Source organism: Poecilia mexicana, unplaced genomic scaffold, assembly GCF_051168715.1.
Source record: "Poecilia mexicana isolate PSO_F unplaced genomic scaffold, ASM5116871v1 scaffold_15, whole genome shotgun sequence".
Taxonomy (NCBI): domain Eukaryota; kingdom Metazoa; phylum Chordata; class Actinopteri; order Cyprinodontiformes; family Poeciliidae; genus Poecilia; species Poecilia mexicana.
The window spans coordinates 21,865,630-21,880,775 of record NW_028263384.1 but is presented as its reverse complement, the minus strand read 5'-3'; the positions used below and the strand labels follow the sequence as shown (position 1 = coordinate 21,880,775).

Below are 15,146 nucleotides of genomic sequence, written 5' to 3'. Positions count from 1 at the left end.
TTTACTACAACCTAAAGACCAGGAAAGTTGGGACTTTTTCAAAAGTGGAATAAAATTAAAAAAGTTTGAAATATAACATTGAGGCATCAACGGATATTTAATTCACAACCAACGTAGCTACACAACGATAGAAACAGATGACAATTATGAAAGAACATGAATAAAAATGTCCTCATGTACCAGAAATACCAGGCCTACATTTTTTTTTCACAAACAGCTCTCTTGAAAAGAAAACTAATATTCTTGTTCATATCTTGATAGTTACAGGTCCAGTTTCCCCACATCATTCCTCTAACACAGTGGGGTTAAAGGTCATGTGAGCATCAGCGACCAGTTATTATTTGACTGAGGGCAGCAGTATCATTATATTCAGCTATATTGTTATTGTTAGTTAAATGTCAAGTGTCGAGAGGCAGGCCTCCAGACTGACCAAAACCTAATATACACTCAGTCTCTGAAATAAAGAAGCTGGGAAGCTTTTTATTTTTTCAGTTGTTGGGTTTTAATAAAAGAATCATGAAGAATTCAAAATACATCAAATGAAAGCAATCTCTTCTGCAATAAATCCATAAGAATACTTTAAGAAAATAAGATGTAAACATATTTATGCACCAGTGGCACCTAAACAGTTGTAGTTTGCAGAGCAGACATGTTGTCATCATCAGTGCTGCTGATATTCTGATTCTCAGACATTTTACAGGAACACAGTGAAGCCAAAATCTTATCAACTGCACTTTTCCTCAGAAAAATATACAACACTGAGTCTGCAAGAGGACTTAGACACTGACAGACTGCAGCCACAGCTTCAAAAATGACATTTTCCTCAATTTCCTCAAAAACTAAACATAATACAACAGGCAGAAAAAGTAGAATATATGTGAGCAAAACCACAACCAGGACTGAAAAGATTCGACGTTTTTCCTCAGCAGAGACACTGCGAGTTTCAGACAGAACCTTAAAGGTCCCAACCAGGCAGAAGATGAACAAGGGAAGAGGGAGGAGGAGAAACACACCCAGTATGGTTCCACTGGTATTTAGCTCAAGGGGAAGATAAACGCTCAAGATGAAAATCACAGAAAGGATCCAGACTGCAACGCAGACCAACACAGATGTCTTGATGTCTTTTCTAGATCTGTACCACAGCGGCTTGGCAACGATCAGATACCTGGAATAAAAGACACATGTGGTTGGGTACTGATGTAATGGTGTCAGACAGAAACAGATTTAAAGGAATGCAGATAGTTACCTTTCCAGGGAAACACACATCATGAACCCAACACTGGTTATCAAGCCAAGCCGGAAAGCATAAAGGAAGGAATTATTAGGACCTTCAAGTAACATCAGAGGAATTCTGCTGCAGAACTGGATGAGATCCGAGATCAGAAGGTTGAGGATGTAAACTGGAGCAACATGATCTTTTCTCACCTGCAGGGGAACAAAAAGAAAAGGAAATAAAGACAGAACCCACATTTATGTAGTTAGTAGATTTTAGTTCCACTAACATAACATGAGCTGCTTCTGTCCTGCTGTTTTCCTGGCATGTGTTTTAATTTGCTTGATGACAGAGAATGTCCACTCAGCAGGACAGAGGAAAATTCATGACCAGAGCTGGAGATCAGTTTCTCCAAATGTTCTCAGAAGCACCACAGCCTAGAAGAAACCTGCTGTGGCTGGATGTCGCCTTCAGTCAACAACTCAAACTGACAGACGCTCTGCTACTCTAACACACAGCAGGCATTCCCAGCAATACAATTTACAGCGTTAATCACATCAGTATTAATTTATCATGTTTATGAGCCGTTAGTACAGCAAATACTCACTTTGAGTAGTTTATATTTCACATTTTATTAGGAATGGTCCTGCCTTTTTCAAAGTAATGAATAGATTAGTAATAATATCTTGACTGATTATATAAAAGAACATTTGGCTTTACAGTGTAGAAATCAGTAATTGTGTACTCGCCATTGACAAAACAGCAAATATGGTCAGCAGAGTCAAAGGAAGCCCAACACAAATAGTGATCCAATCCACCACATCCACATAATGAGAAACAAGCATTCTGTATTCATCATAACCGATATTGTGGTTAAACGCATCACTGTTGTTGGAGATGCTCTGATTGATGCTTTGGTTCCATGAGGTGCTGCTGACGACGATATTCTCCATCCTTCAATGTCAAACCTGCATGAGCAAAATAATGAATCAGTGATTCTTGAGAATAGGGACAAAATGGGTTTTAATTTTCCCATATTTTTTTTTTATTATTTCTCAACCTTATGTATGCAAATATGACAAATAATGTTTAGAAAATATGAAGATGCTAAGGTACAGGCTCCCAGTTGCGAATTTAAAAAAAAAAAAATTATATTTTTAATCGACCTGACCCAAAACTTTGTCATCACCATCTGACAAAAATAAATCTAAAATGATTTTTAAAATACCCCATTAGTGATATTTTTACTCAATTTAAAGACAAATGCTTCTCAAGAAATAAAATAAATATTATTTAAAACAAAAAACAAGAAAAAGTCCATCTGATGGAGCTGACAGTGCATGACGGAGTTGACACAGAACTGAAAGTGGTGACAAACTAGTGAGTAAAATGAAAAACTTGGTACATGTGAAGTAATGCAATTTATGTAAAATACATTAAAATGAATTAGTTGCACAATTAAGTGAGATTTGACAACAATTTCACTGAAAGAGTCAGAAAAACTCTGACGGAGTTGACGAAATGCCAAACTACCTCAATTTATATGATGTTATTCTGAAGGAGCCATATTGTAGCTCATCAGGTCCATTAAATCTTTACAGTTTACCAAAATTAAGCTTTTATTTCGCAAAATTTCATCAAAGTTTTGTAAATTGTCAGTTATGGAGTTGACACATCATGGTTGTGACAAACAACTTAGGAATAAAAACAAGAAAAAACTAAATAATAACTTAAGCTAACCGGAGCTAACTAGCCCTCCTAGCAAAGGAAGAGAAAAGACAACGTCATGGGGTCCTCAGAAGTTCTGGTGCCCCCCAATAATGCCTGATTTTTTTTACATTCTTTTCATTTCTGACGGTGTTGACAAAAACTAAGGACAAATTTCAACGGAGTTGGAAAATATCTAAAAATTATTTTTAATTCAATTTATCGATACTTTTATAATTATTTATATGACTACTTATACTTAATTGTCACAATATATAATTTTAGTATTTCTTTAATTGTTTTAAACTATAAGAATGTATTGAGTTCTGCTCCTGGACAAGGGATTTTACAGGCATCATCCACCGACTACAATGTTTAAAATAAAAAAATATTCAGCAAATACCAGGAAAATATACATTGTTGTGCTCACATGACCCAGGTTAGTTTAGTTAGATATTTGAAAAAAATATATTTTGTGTATATTTTATTCAAATTTCATGCTTTATCCATAGGACCTGTTTTGTCCCTATTCTCAAGAATCACTGTGAATAATAGAGACTTTATTTTCCTTTAACACTTTAACAAACTTAGGATCTATGCTAAGTCCAGGGAAAAATCAATACCTATAGAGACTATTTTGTAAAGAGTATATGCATTGTTTATGTTTTTACCTCAGGGGCAGATCTAGAAAAATATTTATGGGGTTGCAAGAGGGGGCAGGGATTTTTTCAGGGGTGGCAGTAAATATATAAAAGAAAATCCCTTCTCACCCACCGCGGGTGATCTTTCTCTCTCTTTCTCTTTCATCCTCTCCTCTGAGCTCGGGTCCTCTACCGGAGGCCTGGGAGCTTGAGCAGAGAACCCTCAAGCTCCCAGGCCTCTGGTAGAGGACCTGAGCTCAGAGGAGAGAATGACAGAGAGAGAGAGAGAGAAAGAGAAAGAGAGAGAAAGACCACCCGCGGTGGGTGAGAAGGGATTTTCTTTTATATTATATATTGTTTTAAACTTCCATTGTTTCAAAATGAGCTTCATGTAGGACTGAGGATTAAATATAATTTCTTAATGTAAACCATTTTATCCCAAAGCAGGACAAGGAGAAATCTGTCACGAAAATATTAGTAGCACCATCATTTGTTATTAGATATATCTATTAAATACGACTCAAAATAAAGACTAGAAAACTGATGTTTGATAAATTATCCATGATACAAATCTATAAACAGTTTAGTTTCTGTTAGTTCTGTCAAGATGCAAGAAAGAGCAAATTTCTATTTATATTGGTCAATCGTTTTATTTTAAATATGCTGTAGGAGCCGTAGTTTGACGACTGTTATAAATATCACTACGTTTTGCGAACACAAGGGATTAGCTCAGTTTTTGTTGCTTGTTTTTAGGAATTGCAGCGGCTGCAGGGCGCCACAATAAAGGTACAATAAAGCTGATAAACAGGTGAAGAACCAAATTAGACAGAACCACTTCTGATTGTTTGCCAAGCCAAACATCCAATAAAAGTTCCACCAAGCCTCTACTGAGGCACTGGGGTCATGTTTCTGGACACGGGCAGAAGAAGGTTCAATGTAACTTATTGATTGTTCTCTGTGAATTACAGAGATCAAACTTTAATTTGTTCTCATGTTACCACTCTTAAAAACCATCGGCCCCAAACCCAAATGCCTGCTGGTCCTTCAGGCCCCTGCACATTTAGAAAGTGGACTGACCCACATTACTTCCTGTCTAAATGTAGAAAATAAATAAGAAAAATGAAACGAATAATAAATAAAATCAACAATTATCAACCTACAAATAAACTCTGTAAATAATACAAAAAAATAGAAATTTAAGAATAAAGTAACAAAATTCAAATGGATAAAGAAATAAAGAAAAAACAGCTCCAACAACTTCTATTCCGCCTTTTCTCGCTCTGTATGACCTGTTGCCATGGCAACCGACAAACAACAGCTCAACGAGCAGGTAGAGCAGAGATTACCGACCAGGGGAATCAACACCAAAAACAAACATTCCCCACACAAAAAAGTAGCAAAAACACTAAAACAGAACATCCAGTCTGTTACATTATACTGTCAGGTTTAATGTCTATATTGTGATTATTAATAAGTTTCGCCTGAACACCGCGGTGGTTGATTAGCTGATTTAAACAGCTGCTCTACTGATGACTTGGTGGGTTGTTTAGTGCTAACGGAACCAAAACACACCGAACTGCGCAGCACATGCTAAGGCTATCAAAGTCAATACCAGGCTAACAGTTAGGCTAGTATAACTGACCCACTGCTCACTTGTTCAATTTTTTCTTTAAATTAAAACGTTTTCCTCACCTGTGAAATCTGAAGCCCTTATTACCATTATCTATGGTTGAATTAACTGCTAAACTTTGCGTCCGTTGTTGTGATTCTTTGCGTGATTGTAGTATTTTCCTGACCACCGATATTCCTGACTCAATGGACAGAAATGGTGTGACTTACGGTAAATCATGTAATGTCCAGTCCAGTAATATATCCATCAAGGCTGCTGCCTCGCGCTCTGTCCTTCTCTCGCACTTCCCGCCACTTAGCAGTGGATGTCAGGTTACATTGTGTTGCATTCAATGTTGTCGGAATTCGGCATTCACTGTTGTTTTATGCGCCTAATGTCCGATTTGCCATAACTATTTATTGAATTCATTGTCGCTAGCTGGGGTGGCAAGGCTCTCGTTTGGGGTGGCAACTGCCACCCCATGCCACCCCATGCCACCCGAGTACATCCGCCCCTGTTTTTACTGAAACGCAAATAGGTTTACCCAGTTGCAAGATTATGTGTTATAGGTTGTTATTCTGTAATTCTCTATGGAAAAGGATCCACATTTGAAGCAAGTTGATAGTTTCTATATGAAACTGTTGGCACATAATGTAAATATTATATTTGACCTGTTTTCCTCAGCAGCATTAGATTGAATTGGCTTTCCTAATTTCTGTGCATGACAAAAAAAAATTATTTACCTTTTCAAAGTTTATAGGTCCTGAAATGATTCGTTCTCAACCATTTCTCCTTCTCATCAGGTCTGCAGCTGGTGCACACTGTTTGCATGCTACACCACGTACAGGCTGACCGACGACATCTGACTCTGCAGTGATAAGCTGATTATCTTTACCAGAAGGAAGGAAGCATCCTCTAAAATCATAACAAAATGCATCAGTTTTCAAAAACACAACTTTTAACTAAACTCATTTCGGTGCAAACAAATTTCCTCTCAGTGCTCTTTCAATGTACATTTAACCTTTAAGCACATTTTACCACTTCACATTAAATCCAACAGTTTAAGTCATGCATGTTATGAGACACTCAGTGCTTCTCTGCATCTCTAACTTCAATCAATTTTAGAGAATCAAAGCTGCAGTCATAGAAACATTTCACATTAACAGAAACAGATGCATGCAAAAGGGACCAGTATGGGCATGCTGGGTGCAGGATGCACTGCATTGCTTTCTTCTGCTAATACTTCTTCAGCCATGTTGGTTCTTTGTGTGGAGTGTGAATCTAAAATAAGTGGTAACAGAGACTGATGGGTCCCTTCCTGTTGGCATCCCTTCAGCTAACTCACCAGAAAGGATGGCACTGTTTCAACAAACTGAACTTAATTAAATTCATGTAAAACTCAAGATTAAAACTTATTTTTTCTCTTCCTCCCTCTCAGTCCTTTGCACAGTGAAAAGAGATGTGGTCAGATGAAGTGTGTTCTGTCAAACAGAGAGGAAGTGAAGGGAGAAATGCTTCACAAAAATGCACTTCCAGCTTCTGAGAAATAAAATAAAATAAGCATCTGTCTCATCTTAGCTACTTTGAGACATCCAATAAATCTTTTATATGATAATCAATAGCATTTCCTAAATATGTTTACACTCAGTTTATGTTTGTTAATGAGGTTATGTCTCTTTCAGATTTAAAGTTTTCCTGACATATACTACGTTGTGGGGACCAATTGCTCCTTGTGGGGACCGGAGCCCCACCAGGGGAAACCCTGTTTTTGGGTCAGGGGTCAGAGTTAGGGCTAAGGTATGAATTGAGTTTTGGTTGGTTAGGGTTAGGGTTAGGTATGTGATGGTTAGGGTTAGGAAAAGGGTAAAGGTAAGGTTTAGGCTGTAGAAATGAATGGAAGTCAATGGAAAGTCCCCACAAAGATAGCAACACAAACATGTGTGTGTGTAGGTGTGTGTGTGTGTGTGTGTGTAGGTGTGTGTGTGTGTGTATGTGTGTGTGTGTGTGTAGAGGTTTCTGAGGTTCATTCCTGTCTCCACAACCCCCAGATCTTTATTTCAGGTGAGACCAGACGGTGGTTCTATCTTCATTCAACCTTAAGAAATACAGAGATCATTTGCTATGTATAAAAATGCATAATCTTTAATGACGCAGTGTGAAATACAAACTCATTTTGGAACAGAAACTCAGTGAATCAGTCACTGGGCTCCACTCAGCAGATCTTCAGGATGACACAGAGTTAAAGAATAGTTCTGCTTTTATCTATGCCTCACTCTGCACACGCTAAGGGGTGTCGGCCTGCTGTTATCAGTTTACCAATGACTATGTGTGACAGGAACTGGTCTTATGTGTCGGTTAGGATTGTGTAAGAGTGCAGCAGTATGTGTGTAAGCAGATAAAATCGATAGAGAAAGGACACAGAATCATACATCCATTACAATCCGCCTGGTGAGGTGGACTAAAACCACCCCACCCTCATCAGTGTGGTGCACATGGATCCTAAGCTAGAATATGGCAGACAGTTCTTTCTGGATCTTTCTAGTTCTGCCTCTCCTGCAGAACTTCATGTCTCCAGTAACGGCCCACGTCCCTCAGTCTGAAACTCCATCTGTGTTTGATATAAAACATGCCAAAGCTAGTGTGGCCCTAAGTTTGAAGTGATTGAACATAGTAAAAATATGGCCAGTAAGAATAGGAGCTATAAAAGCATGTCCAATCTCCATGGCAACCATTCAGATGTGCAAGACACGTGGTTTACTGAGCACTACCTTTAAATCACAGCTCCTCACAGATCATCCCTTCACCACGACTCCCACATCCAGCTCCTTCAGACTAGCCAGCAGCAATTAGCAAACACCTGGAGGAACTGCACATCTGCTGAGCTAATCGTACCAGCTAATTATCAGCACAATGTTGGTAAAGGGTTAATAGAGGAGCAATGTTATGATGATTTCCTGAAGAAAGAGCGTTGGAAAGTTCAGGAGTTGGGCCCAGTTTCAATTAGATAAATTATGAATCCACATTTATTTTAAGTAATATTTGAGATATCCAGCATTTTTATAGTAAGTAACTTGAATGTGCCATCAAATGGAACTGTATGCCTGGATAATAAATAATACTGTCTCTTTAAGGCCACACCTGAAACACACTGACCTCTGACATGATTGTATGGTCAAAAGAAATCAGGCAACATATCAGGAAGAGAATTGTGGAGCTGCAGAGCCTGGTACATCCTTGGGAACATTTTCCAGATACTTGAAAGTTTTCAAACAGTACAGACACGATGGGAACGTCCAATCATCAGATCACTCAGGGAAGAGATGGATTCCAGAGATGAAGGAACTTTGGTCTGAAGTGTTCAGATTGACAAAGACTTTGTTTTGAAGATGCTGCTGAAGCTGGTAAGAAAGAGTTATTATTCATAATGAAGTCTAAGAAAACATGTCCAAGTCAGAAAACATGGTCTCTGCAGACCCCACACATCCTGAACACAAACGGTTTAGACCTTTATCCTCAGGTCAGTTTTATAACTGTCTTTTACAACTACTTGTTTATGTCAAGAAATGGTTAAAAAATAGAACACTTACAAGATTGGTACCAAAGGTTTTTTTTATTATTATTTTCCATATGCATTTACATGATTCACATTATATAATATTATATAAATAATAATGATATTCAATGTTTAATATATGCAAACTCAACATTCAACAAGACAAATAATTTGTTGGGGAGAAGAAAGAAAGAACAAATGTTTCTTCCATGCTTGTTTAATCAGAAAACAATATTAAGTTCATTTAGAAGAGGCTGACTGACAGAGAGACTCTGATAGTTATAATGTCTGAGAAAAAAAACTGTATATCTATGTGAAAGGTCACATTGTGATGTGTGAGTGTTTCACCTTTGGTCTTAATTTGGGTTTATATTTTAAACATTTCTTTGTTATTTAAATATGTTTGAAATGTTGCACCATGTTCAGCTCATTTCTCTCTGGTTATTATTATCAGTAAGGTGTTTCCATCTGAGTTCATTCCTTTAGGTTTATGTTTATCTCTTGTGTTCGGTTCTCAGTTTATTTTAGTTTTTCCTTGTTTTTTGCTATGATTTGGAGTTTCTTTTATGCCAATCTGAATTGTCTGTGTTTATTACATATTCTCATCTTGTCCTATTTTTCCCTCCACAGCTGTTCCAAATCCTCTTGATTATCTTACCTGCATCAGATGTCATTCCCAAATCCTTCCTTTATATAAAATCTCACAGGATGTAGCTGCTCCTTACTGGTTATAAGTGTTACTCTTCTAGTAATCCTCCTTTAAATCTCCTTGTTGCTCACTAATTAAAACTTTTCTGGAATTTTTCCAGAATTATTTTCTGTGTGAAATAAAGTTTCACAAACTTTAAAATCAACCTGCTATGCAGTCAGTCATTCTGTGTTGCCTATTGACGTTTAAAAAATCCGATTCAATTGTATGAAATCTGAGGGATTTTTTTGTTTTTCTTATTTGCAATTTCGTCTTTTTGCAAGTTTTCACTTTCTCAAAGCTATTTTGTGTTTAATTGTAGCAGTTACTTCCATCACACTAAAAACTCTACAGAAAAAACACAATTATTGTAAAAAAAAAAAAGCGTAAATGAACAATTTCTCCTGAAAATGTTTTGTAAAAACTTTCACATGTTCTATAAAAAGCTTACATAAATTATAATCCCTAAATAGAGACCCAGTGCCACAGTCATGGTAAAAAAATATGTTTTATAGTAGTTGTTCAACAATTGGAAGAACAAAGAAAAAGTATGTTAGACAAATGATAAACATGTTTTGACTAATAAACTATTTACATCTTTCTAAAGATCAAAGGTTGATTTGGTAATTAAAACTGTTTTTATATGCAGGTTGCTTTTTTAAAATATTAGATGTGTTATTGCTTATGTACAGAATTTAATGTGTATGTCTTTAGTCTTAATTTTACCTTTCAGGAATTATTCTGAGGCTGCACAGTGGCACAGTTGGTAGAGCTGTTGCCTACCAACTGATTCCCGGCCCCGGTCTTTCTGTATGGAGTTTGCATGTTCTCCCTGTGCATGTGTGGGTTTTCTTCGGTTTCCTCCCACAGTCCAAAAACATGACTGTCAGGTTAATTGACCTCTCCAAATTGCCCCTAGGTGTGCGTGTGTGTGCATGGTTGTGTATCTCTGTGTTGCCCTGCGACAGACTGGCAACCTGTCCAGGGTGACCCCCGCCTCTCGCCCGGAACGTTAGCTGGAGAGGCAGCAATAACCCTCCTGACCCCACTATGGGTTAGGGTGTAAAGAAAATGGATGATGTTACATGTCATTACTGTGATGCCATTTGTCTACTGGTTCCCATTGTTAGTCTTTCTGGAGCAACACAGGAGGGCCAGCAGTTTGTCAAGGACCCACTTCTTTATAAGAATGTATAGAAGCAAGTGCGTCAGAGGATTTACCTGGATTATAGTGTAGGATACACTGATGATGATTAGGTATAGGTATTGCCACTTCACTCCCCATTTCAAAAAGTCTAAAATAATACGCGGTAGGAATGTCAGTATGTAAGTAAACACCACCACAGTTAAAACAGCTATAATTTGTCGTCTTTCATCAGGTGGGACATTATGGGATGTAGACAGGGCTTTAATACTGCGTACAAGGAAGAATATTAACAGGGGGAGGGGAAGAACCAGGAGGGGTCCCAGCAATTTTACATTATTTAAACCAATATAAACAGAAAGGATCCAGCTCACAACACTGACTGATGCAGAAACCTTGGGTTTTCGCTGGAATCTGTACCAAAAAGGCCAGGCAATCAGCAGATACCTGTAAATCAAAAGAAACATTATAGAACAAAGAAATTTTAGGAATACAAAGAGAAACGTTGGTAAAAAATCAAAACAAAAACTAATTTACCTTTCCATGGCAATGAAGGTCATGAAGAAAACATTGGCCATCACAACACAGCCGTAGACAATATCAATGAAAATAAATGTTATGAAGATGCCATTTATATTTGCCACTTGTAAAATCATACAGCAAATCTGAATGACGTCTGAAATGAGAAGGTTGATGATGAAAACTGGAACGACACGATCACTTCGGACCTGCAGAAAGAGGGTTAAATTAAAATAAACTAATAATAAAAATCAGCAAAACAGGTAACATAAATGTTCCAGTTCAGTTAAGAAATTTGCTTTACAAAAGCTAAATTTTTAGAAATTTTGCTTTCGTCAAATTTTTGTTTTGATTAAACAAAATGTGAAACTTTTCTTTTTTAACGTAACAGTCCAAGTTAAATTCATTCTAAAGTCAGCCAAAAAGTAAAGATTACGCATATTTAGTCTGAGGCGCCTAAAAAACATTTAATAGACGCACAGATATGCAGAAATTTAATCTCTACTGATTGTTACTTATCTCAGTGACCAAAACTGCAGAAGAAATGGTTCTGCTGAAGTCAATAAAGACTTTTTCCAACTTTTCACACCAAAATTAGGCTTTAGTCTTCAAACATTTAAACTAAATCAGTAAAATCCTGAACAGATATTCTCCTCTTTTTGTTAAAAATAACATTTTGTTTTATTTCTGTATTAGTTTTTATTGAACACACCTGAGAGTAGAGACAGTAGATGGCCAGCGGTGCTAAAATACCCCAGATGGAGACGAGTATTATGGTAAACTGTGTCGCCTTTCCGCCATTATACCAGTAGAATATCTCTGGATATGGATATGCATCTGGAGAGCTGGTACTATTTTGTAATGTACTGTTGTAAGAGTCATTGTGGTTAAAGCTGTTATTGCTGTGATTATAGTTTGGGATGAAAGACGTTGCATTATAATCCATCTTCACAATAAAACCTGTCAAGGAGAGTCAGTATTAATAATGAAGCAGAACAACACAGAGCTTTAAACAAGATTCAATTTTACAACTATTAAAATTAAACATTGAAAAAACAACTACATGATGGACATTTTACTAAGACCCTTATAAAGAGGAAGTACAGTTTTGGTGGGACATTATGTTTTTAAATAAATCTTAATTTATATGCATTTTTTTATAACTGACATATAAAAAATAATATCCAGCAAGATAAGTGACACCAATATAATACCTAAGTACACAGTGTAAAGGACAGACAATAAAACTCCATCCAAAACCTAATTAGAACTTGTGGAAACTAAAATCCTTCTAACATCTGTGTAGCTTAACAATATGTCTTTTGGCTGATTCCACTGTCTGCTAATCTGAGCAACACAAAGTCTCTAATTAGAAATATTTTAGTTTCTTATGATAAATGTTCATGCACCAAATATATCTAAACTCTGCTATAAACAGTTTCATCTTCATTACATGCTAAAATTAAAAGTGCTAAATCATTATTTTCAGTCATTTTGAAGAATGTTACATGCATAGAAGTAAATTTAAAAATTTATACCCAAAAGATGAATTATCAAACCTCAGTGAGTTCTTCAAAGCTGCATCAGAACTTGTGCTCTCTGCTTTCTTGAAGTAAATTTATAGTGAAGTAAGACATGCAAATATTTTCTGAATGATAAACAGAGATATTATCTGCACACCTGCTGTGTTTCTGTCCCAAATGGACACAACGTGTTACTTGTTTTAGTTGAACTAGTAACACGACTCTCCTGATCCTCCCTTTCTAAATGTATTCTTGTATTTGGTAGTGAAATAAAAATTGATAGACCACCTTCCACAGGTAAGAGTTACTGATGAACACAGAACTAATGATGTGTAATGTCTACACTCTCTAGTTCTGATAAATGCATCAGAAAATATTAAAATAATACTGTTTTATCTGAGTTTTCCTTCTTTTCATTCCCAGGATCCACATGCAAAACATGTTCCTCTTAAATAATATTCAAATTCAGTTCATGGAAATTCTTTGATGTCAGAACAGCAGATTAAATAATTTACATTAGAACAATACATTTATTTAGAGGGACAAAGAAACCTTGTTTCAGGTAACACTGATCATATCATCATAACACAACGCCATGTAAACTGAAGACTATCAAACAGCATTGAGCTTTATAATAAGTTTCATCATGTAAATGATTTCAGTTTAAACAAAGAACAGCTTATAGTCTGTAAGAGTGAGAAAGAAAACTATTCTCAGAATCTGAGTTGGTTCCACATTTCTTTTTGGACTGGACATGAAAACAAATGCAGACGAGTCCATGAAGACAAAACACAGAAACATGATGCCATGAAGTTTCTCTAATTAATAATCCATCTGAAGCTTCAGAGACTTTTATTCACTTTCAATGACAATTTTTCTGAGCAGGTGTCATTTTTAAATGTTCATGCAAACAACAGGATTGTAATTTAAAGATCTATTAAGACCAAGACACACAGGATCTGATTGGCAGCTGATCCAACAGAACACCAGGTCCTCAAAGGGACCAAAGTCCAGCTGTACTACAGTGAAGCCCCTTGTTCAGGGTCAGAGGTCATGGCTAGAGGAATGGTGTGAATCAGGTTTAGGTTAATATTAGACTTGCTATGGTTGGAGTTAGATGTTGCATAAATGCATTTACAAAAATGAATTCGATACATTTTCTCAGTACAATGATAGGAAATACAATAATGGTCTTTAAATAGGTAGAAATGTGTGTTTAGGGGGTTTGTAACAACTCAGATTAAATTACACACATAGACTCTATTTCATAATCATAAACCGACTGGGCTCAAAGTATTTCAGGCCCTTGTATTAATATACAATGGGCTGAGCAGCACATGCAGAAATTTAAAAAATGTCTCTTTTTCCTTCTTCTTCACATTTATGCCACATATTGTGTTGGTCTAACATGATACATTTCAGGAAAACACACTGAAGTTTACTTTGCAAATGGGATGCGACAAAAAAAGAAAAATATTGGTGTTGTATGAAAACCTTTGCCAGGTTCAGTGTTTCACATTTAATTTAGTTTATTTATCTGAACTAAAAGAAAAATCAAAGCTCAAATTTAATATAATTGAAAGTTTTTACCTAATTTTATTTGAGCATTTAAATGGCAACTTTGTTTAGAGTATCAAAAATACAGCCATGAAATAAAAATAATAAAAAGATGTATATCTGTACTTATTTCCACGTTCATGAACACGACTCATCTTCAGGCTTTTATCTGGTTCCATGCAAAATATTGTGGTTTTAAAATTCAAATTTGATTTCTGAATAGTCTGTTGTGTTGAGACAGCAGAATAACAATGGACATTAGAAAAATACATTCTCCAAGTCCTGCTTGAAGAAACTATCAACATGTGCAAAACTGAGAAACTATGGATCAACCAGTTGGACATTGAAGTAAGTCAATGGAGATTTGTTCTCCTGCCCGTGGGATGAATCCTTGGCCCACTGCATCAGTGAGCAGGGAGCTGGCATAGCGGTGATGTTAGAGGAAGTTTGGCCCAGTCTCAGAGTTAAAGGAGCAGAGTGAGTCAGACAAGTTACTAAAATCTTTGTTCTGGAAAATATGTTTATGCAGTTCATTCAAATGTCAACAATAGGTACTAAATGATATCCTGTTTTTATTTTTTTAATTATGCATGTCCTAATAGAGAAGCTGTCAGGGCAGTGTGCTGTCCTGACACATGATCAACGTTTCATCTACTACCTGGTAAATATGTCAGGTAGTTATACTGCCTGGTATATTGTTAGGTAAATTGTATTATCAACTATTTGTTATACCTTTATAATGTTCTTGCTTTATGTACTCTTTAGTCATATCTTTTAACCCACTATGACCAACCTGTCGGCGCTGACTGGATTTGGCTTGTGTAATTCCCATTACCGTAATTTCTGAACAGTTCAACATATCAAACAATTCCAAAAGTGCAGAAAAGCTGAGACATTGCATTTTCAGGGCATATATGATAAATTACGGTAGCCACCCGGGAAAGTTATCTTTTGAGCTTGACCAATCACAAGAAAGATTCTCAGTTGTGTGA

The 15,146-nt window shown here is 36.4% G+C and overlaps 1 protein-coding gene and 1 pseudogene across 1 annotated transcript; both read right to left on the bottom strand.

The window, feature by feature from the left end:
* Positions 1–477: 477 nt before the first annotated feature.
* Positions 478–2,175, bottom strand: LOC106933084 (G protein-coupled receptor 4). Its single transcript, XM_088013012.1, has 3 exons — positions 1,963–2,175; positions 1,247–1,425; positions 478–1,165 (listed from the first exon to the last, which is right to left on the bottom strand). Exons 1-3 carry the CDS (start codon positions 2,164–2,166, stop codon positions 622–624), a joined length of 927 nt encoding a protein of 308 aa, XP_087869138.1. The 5' UTR covers positions 2,167–2,175; the 3' UTR covers positions 478–621.
* A 5,193-nt stretch (positions 2,176–7,368) lies between these two features.
* LOC106933091 (uncharacterized) lies at positions 7,369–12,020 on the bottom strand (annotated as a pseudogene).
* Between the last annotated feature and the right edge of the window lie 3,126 nt (positions 12,021–15,146).

Excerpts from the sequence above, each read along its gene's own strand:
- LOC106933084 (XM_088013012.1), bottom strand. The coding sequence starts at position 2,166 with ATGGAGAATATCGTCGTCAGCAGCACCTCATGGAACCAAAGCATCAAT. Across the intron at positions 1,426-1,962 it reads TATTTGCTGTTTTGTCAATG|GTGAGAAAAGATCATGTTGC; the intron begins GCGAGTACACAA and ends GTTCCCCTGCAG. Across the intron at positions 1,166-1,246 it reads ATGTGTGTTTCCCTGGAAAG|GTATCTGATCGTTGCCAAGC; the intron begins GTAACTATCTGC and ends CTTTTATTCCAG.